The sequence below is a fragment of the Aptenodytes forsteri genome, unplaced genomic scaffold, assembly GCF_000699145.1.
Source record: "Aptenodytes forsteri isolate BGI_AS27 unplaced genomic scaffold, ASM69914v1 Scaffold284, whole genome shotgun sequence".
In the NCBI taxonomy this organism is placed as follows: domain Eukaryota; kingdom Metazoa; phylum Chordata; class Aves; order Sphenisciformes; family Spheniscidae; genus Aptenodytes; species Aptenodytes forsteri.
In genome coordinates this window covers 4,998,101-5,005,118 of record NW_008794445.1, presented here as the reverse complement: position 1 = coordinate 5,005,118, position 7,018 = coordinate 4,998,101, and the positions used below count along the sequence as shown (strand labels likewise).

General features: G+C 49.5%; 1 protein-coding gene across 1 annotated transcript in view; it reads right to left on the bottom strand.

The window, feature by feature from the left end:
- Window positions 1-2,627: 2,627 nt before the first annotated feature.
- The window catches only part of GRIN2B (glutamate ionotropic receptor NMDA type subunit 2B), a 173,647-nt gene continuing 169,256 nt past the window's right edge, over window positions 2,628-7,018 (bottom strand). Inside the window, exons 11-12 of the mRNA XM_019474821.1 lie at window positions 6,402-6,640; window positions 2,628-4,535 (exon numbers count right to left, since the gene is read on the bottom strand). Of these exons, the coding sequence (XP_019330366.1) occupies window positions 2,628-4,535; window positions 6,402-6,640 (2,147 nt within the window). The remainder of the gene's footprint in view (window positions 4,536-6,401; window positions 6,641-7,018) is intronic.

The window sequence follows — 7,018 nt, the reverse complement described above, 5'->3', positions numbered from 1 at the left end:
TTTCTCTCTCTTTCTCTCTCTCTCTTTTTTTTTTCCTCATTCATACGGCCTCGACCCGCGTAAACCGCTTCCAAAAACGCAGCCTGAAAAGTCGTAAAAAACAAACAGAACGGAAACAAACTTCCCCTCCCTCCCACCCCACGACCTGAATATTCACGAGAAGAGAAACACCAATTTATACAAAAACGCAATAAAAAAGAAATATTTACAAATGAAAGGAACGCCTTCTCGGTGGCCACTGTCAGAGGCTTCTGACAAGCTGCCGTGTGTTCTGGATTGCAGATCGCTCTGTTAATTTGTTTGGTTTCTTTTTTTTTGTTTCTTTTCCTTTTTGTCCTTGTAATGAGAGAAGAGGGAAAGAATAAGAAGTTCCCTTACAAAGACTCTCCCCCCCTTCCCTCCTTAATTTCCTCAGTGAAATATAAGAAAATATTCCCCTCACCAACCCTGCCCACCCTCTCCTCACACTCTTTGACTTTACAGGCAAATCCCACCCTCCTCCCGCCCCAGCTTTAAAAAATAAATAAAATAAATAGGTAAATAAATAAAAGGCCTTCTGTTGGCTTAAAAAGAGAAAGATAAGATAAAATCAACCAGGGTGCGGTGAGGAATGTGAGAGAGGTGGCTTTCAGCTCCAAGAAATGTGGCTCATAAAGACAGGGCTGCCATCTCCTTTCAGAGTCAGTCCCCAGCAGTGTCCCCATGCCCTCAGCACAGGGCTCTCTCAACCCTTCCCCTGGTGAGTCACGGTCATCGAGACACTGGGACAGACCCAGGATAAGCAGGAGAGGCTTTGCCATATCTCTCAGGACAGGAGAGGTCGGTCCACACCCTCACCTCAGGAGAAAGAAGACATATGAAAGGGGAGTTCAGCTTCTCACTCCTACCATTGCTCCCTTTCCTTTAGTTTAACTTGCATCTAAAATGATACAATGGAAAGAAAAAAACACTCTTATCGATACTAGGTGCACCAGGAAAGCTGTCACTACAACTGCAGGGATGGGAAACCCTAGGCTATTCCAGCTTTGCACCTGTGCTAGTATCTCTCTCTCTCGCACACAGAGGCACACGTACATGTACACACACATCTCAGCCTTGCACGTCTTGTCTTCAGCCCTTGGCACAAGTTTCTGTGCTCTCTGGCATTTATTCAAGCACACCCCATCCCAGGAAGACAAGCCGTGTACTTCCCCTGTACATTCAATAGTAAATATACATATGTATTTCCAATGGGTGCACACACCCTCCTCCCATTTCCACATGTGCAAGGAGGCATTGAAACAGTCCACCAGCACTACCGCCACCACACACACCCTTTCATGGCATTTTTTTTCCTCTCCAGCACCACGCCAGCATTGGCAGAGGGCACCCTATTCTTTTTGTTCCAACCTGCTGGCCAGGGGTAGGGAGGGCAGAAGGATGAAAACCCTTTTTTCCTTGCCCTCCTCACTGAAAGGATGTGCCAAAACAGGCTTGTTGTACCCTGAAGTGACACTGACAAAACTCCCCACCTTTCCCTACTCTTTAGCTCTGTTCCACTGTGTTTGTTATCCGGACACCTTATAGGATCGTGGGTTTATTTTGCTTTCTCCACAGACATTTCAAGTATAAAGTTATTGTATATACTCACGTATAGGCTAACCCATACTATACACTGCTCCCACCCTTGAAGTATGTCACAACTAGTGAGCAATTCACAGCTAATGAACCAACCCTGCGCCCCTCCCCCCAAACTCCTCTCCTTTCAGTGCAAACCAGCATTGTCTATCAGAGATCCCAGCAGCCTCCCTGACTCCAGGGTTGCTTTCCCAAACTCAGACCCCACTTCCTTTCCATCTCTCCCACTGCTCTGCCACAGATTCAACGGCTGTAATAGCCATAGGGAAACCACTAGCCAGACCTGCAGACAAGCCTTCTCTTCCTCCCCCCACACCCCCCAGCAGACAATTCAAAATTTTAGCGTAAAATTTCTCAGCATGTACGCAAATATATATATATTTCAGCCCTAAACCCCCATAGTCTTCACAAAATAATGTAACGAGAACCTCAGTATAGCTAACATATAAGTGCATCATCAGGTTAGTCGTGTTATTCCCCCTTCACTTTCTCCACATCTTCAAACACTGCTCTTTTCTAGGCAGTTTTAGGAAGAGTTGCTTGAGCAAGCGTATTTTCCTGCATGTCCATTACACTGCTTCTGCTGTCTCCTGCCACACACACGTGTGTGTGCACATGCCTTTCTCTGCCAGGAGCCAGCAAAAGTGAAACGCTAGAGTCACTGCCGCTCCCCCTCAGCCCACCCCTTCCCTGCCTTTTTCTCCGCTTCCTGAAATCACGAGCGAGGATATCCAACTCCGACGTCACTGTAAAGTGCAATGGCCAGGAATGGAGGAGAATGGGAGGAGCGAGAACATGGAAAAAGAGATAAAAAGGGAGGGGTAGGAAAGAGGAGGAGGAAGAGGGGAAACCAAAGAGGTGGCACTTGTCACCAGTGCTGCACTACTCAGAACTCCAGTATCCCACAAACTAAGGATGACCCAGGAGAGTAGCCAGTGGGATTGATCCCACCCCACCCTCCCAGGCTCCACATACACCCCCAGTCCCTCCCCGCGCTCTTCTCCTCTCACTCAAACATCAGACTCAATACTGGAGAGTTTCTCATAAACATGCCCGTTGCTGGAGCCATTGAAAGCCCTGGGGTTTTTGTTGTTAGGCACACAGGGGTTGGACTGGTTCCCTATACAGATGTCCTTCTGGAAACGGGCTGGCACAGCCCCATGAAGGGCTGAGACCACCGGCTTGTTGGTGGTGACGATGGCTCGGAAGTCTGGCCTGGCTTTGGGCCCTCCTGCCACCACAGGCTGCCTGAAGAAATAAGATTTGCTGCCGTGGAGCAAGCATTGGTCATCCCCAAAAGTGGGGATGAAAGGGTTTTGGGTGACCCGGTCGGGGTAGAGCGACTTGCTGAGCATGTAGCCCCCGCTGCTGCCGGGGTTGTTGTGGTGGTGGTAGCTGGTGGCGGGCACTGAGGACTTGTTGTTGGCAAAGGTGGTCTCACTGGCTGGCATCTCAAACATGTGGGCGTAGGGGCTCCCCTCCAAAAAGCGGCCCTTGTCCTTGAGGCTGACGCTGCGGGGGGCCAGGGCCGAGTCATCCTTCTGCAGGTCCACAAAGGTGTCGTAGGAGTGCTGCCGGCGGAGCTTGTTGCGGTTCTTCTTCTGCACCTTGGAGGCAGAATTGGAAGGGCTCTGGGGATATTTGGAAGAGGAGGTGGCGCTGGTGGCCACGGGCACGGGGGCAGGCGGCTGGTCCAGCTCTTGGAGAGAGTTGTCCTCACTGATGTCGTACAGGTTGCCCGCTTTCTTGCAGGCCTCGCAGCGGATGCAGGCCTGGCGGGTGGAGTTCTGCCCCACCACTGATGGCGTGTAGTTGTGCAGCTTAGAAGGGCAACCGCGGCAGAAATTAGCCCCGGGCCGGTCCTCCCAGTCTAGGTTGGTCAGGTTCTTCTCCCATGGCGCCGGGACCCCGCTCACAACGCCATGCTTGTGCTCGTTGCCCCCGCCAAACTCGCCTGAGCCGTGCTTGTGGTGGGCCCTGTTGGTGCAGGATCCACCCCCTCCTCCTCCCGTGTCGCGCTTAAACTCATCTCCCCGCTCTTTGTAGATATCCGTCAGGTCCACGTGTTCCCAGTGCGGTGAGTTCTCCTTGGCCCGAAACTGGTCCAGGTAGAAGTCCCGTAGTCCTTCCTTGTCCCTGAAGTAGCGCTTGTGGTCAGGCGAGCGGGGCGGGCGCCGGCGGTAGGCCAGCTCTATCTCGTCAAACTCCCGCCGGGACTTGGCGGAGGCCGGGCGCTTCTTCAGGCTGTCCTTGTACTGCTGCTTCCGCCGCTTGGCTGCATTGCCCTCGATATTGCCGTAGGTGACCGTGTGAGTGGAAATGTCAGAGACATCTGAGCGGATCAGGTCGTCATGGGCCCCGCTGCCCCCATAGCGGTCACTCTTGAAGGAGAACTTGCCATAAAGGTCACCCAGCTGGCTGTGCTTGGCAGGAGGTAACCCCAGGTCCAAGGGCTTCTTCCCGATGGACCGCGACTGGGCATTGAAGGGCGGGTTGTCACAGTCATAGAGCCCGTCGATGGAGCTGGTGCTGCCAATGCTGTGGGGGCGGTGGTGGTGGTGGTAGTGGTCCTGATACACATTGCTGTCCTTCAGCTGGAGGTTGCCAAAGGTCCTTTCCACCTCACTAATATAGTCACTAAAAAGGTTCTCCTCGCAGGGGGGGTTGTTGTAGGACTTGCAGTCTGAGTGGGTGAAGCTGCGGCGGTGCTCGGAGATATCGTAGACCGATGACTCGCGGCGGATAAAGTCCAGGGCACTCTGCGGTGAGCCATTGACCCCTGACAGGTTGGCCATGTTCTTGGCTGTCCGAAGCAGGCGGAGGATGTTGGAATGGGTGTTGTTCATAGTCGCCGTGGGGGAGTTCATTGCTGACTGGCGTTCCTCGATGGCCACGCCATGGATGCAACTGTAGATACCCTGAAATGAGAGAAAGCAGGAAGGTGAGTGGTCCTGCAAAGAATACACCAGAGGGGACCTGGACTGGGACGCACCCTATGCAGCAGCAGCATGTTCCTGTAGGACAGCAAGGCCTGTCAGCCTTCCATCATGAAGCACAATCAAATCAAATTAAATCAGACCTACTCTACCAACTCTTGCTGTTCTGCCTCTTTTTCTTGCCCCTCACATTTTTTCCTTCCCCTCCATTCCTCTTCCTCTGGTTTGCTTCATGTCATATCTGTAGGATGCAGGAATACCTGCTTGCATCTGTAAGAGTTACTCAAATCTAGTAGGCGTAACACGGAATTGCAAATGGGGAAAATAATATCCTTGGGAATAAAACCATCAAGACAAATGATTCTGTGTGGATGAGAGGAAGAAAGTCTGTTTTGGCCCTTGAAATTCATCTGGACATCAGTGAATCAATGAGACAGAAGCTATCTTAAAAAGGCAACAGCTTCATTTGTCATAAACTTAGCTACATTAATCACCAGTACAGATTAGAAAAGGAAACAGAAAGAGCAGGACTGCCAAATAGGTATCTAGGTCTTTTGCATCTGGTTGAGTGAGGTACAGTAGAATTTTTAATTGCATTCTGTTAAATTTAACAGTGATAACAGGCTCCAAATTGACATCCCTGAAAGCGAAAGTCCTCTATTCAACCTCAAATCGGGCAGCAGAAGTGCCTGATTCCTTCGCATTCCCCACTAGCTCATTTCATGCATGACACAGACTGTTTGCAAGGGCTACCCACCCCTAGGAGCAGAAGAAAAGGGGCTCATTTATTCCCTGGTCTGCCAAATGGCACCTTCTGATTAACGTAAATTGTGAAATGGACACCATCACATCATGTTACCATGGTTTCTCAGCAGCTAGCAGATGATTAACACTTTTCAGACTTTTCACCAACCTGGCCCAGGTCTAACAGATAACCCCAAAATGAAAGAATCTGTACTTAGCTAAGGATCACCAAACACAATCCCCCATCTCATCTCTAGACTAAACCAAGTTAGAAACTAACAATATAGAAGAGAGGCTGTGCCCCTGCATTCAAAAGGCTTTGTCATTTTTCCTCAACAATATGTATGTAGCAATTATATACTCCTTGCACAATCAAAGTTAATTCTGTTACATTGGGCACTGAAGTCAAAAAAGCTGAGATTTGACCTCACTTCAGAATGGATCAGGAGAAGGGGCCAGTGGCTTGAAAGAAGAAATAAAAGCTCCAAATGGGACACTGCTAGCTACACTAATAGCAGAAAGATGACTCAGAAATTACTAGAATCTGCTTTAAATGCAAATATTAAACCCTAAGACAGATTTGCATAAAGCAATTGCTAGGTTCATGTAGTCATCCTTTCTGGAAGGATTTCTGCATGGTTTAGGGCATGGCTTTTGCTTAGGGACCTCTCACTGTCCATGATAACACACTTCTAGTTAACATAAGGTCAGCTGAACAGCTGTAATATAAAGGACAATGAAAAACTCCTGAATTTCTAATCAAGTTATCCACCATTACTTGACTTATTATCCCCAAATTTGGCCTCCTCACAACTCACTTTGGAGGAGCAGACAGTTACAGTTAACTTCTTTTTATGCTGCATTTTCATTTCCATGTGAAATTTCCATTTCTATGACCATAATCCAGCAAAGGACCAGAGATGTTGCAGAAAAACATTAGATGCTCTTGCAACATTAATGGTGAAAAGACGCCAGCCTTTATCCTGCAGACCACCACGCTATGCCACCTGTGTGTTAGACTGTCTTGGTGGATTTCTCCATCTCCAGTACCTAGGACTGTCTGAATAAATCTTCTGTTCCTCCCCACTAGCTAATGACACTCACCCTGCTGATGGAGAAGACCACACCGGGCTTGCCAGAGCAGACGCCCATGAAGCAGTGGCGGAATTGCCAGTAGAAGAGATGCTCACAGATGAAGGTGATCAGACTGAGGGCCATGGCTGCTCCCAGCATGTAGAAGACACCTGCCATGTTATCTATATCCAGCTGGCTGCTCATAACCTCGTTCTTCTCATTGTGACAAATGCCAGTGAGCCACAGCGCTTCCAGCTCCTCCATCTCCCCTAGAAAGACAGAGAGAAGGAAAGAAACAGGTTAGCCAGCCCTGCAATGGCTAAAGAGCTCAAGCTGGGGCAGACTGAAAGCAAGAAGCTGATCTAAGGTCATTTCCAGCGCCCATGCTTTTTTCCCACATCTATTACATCCATGAAATATCCTGACTGCCCTTCTGATATGGGCAGGTGGAATTTGTGACAGGGAAGGCAACAGAATTTTTCCACAGCCAGATATTAGCCACAAAAAGCTGTACCACAGGGCACAGCTACCACACTTTGCCAAATGTCTACAGTGAGATCCTGAAAAAGTTGTTGTCGTGGTTTAACCTCAGTCAGCAACTGAGCACCACGCAGCTGCTCGCTCACCGCCCCCCCCCCCCCCCCCGG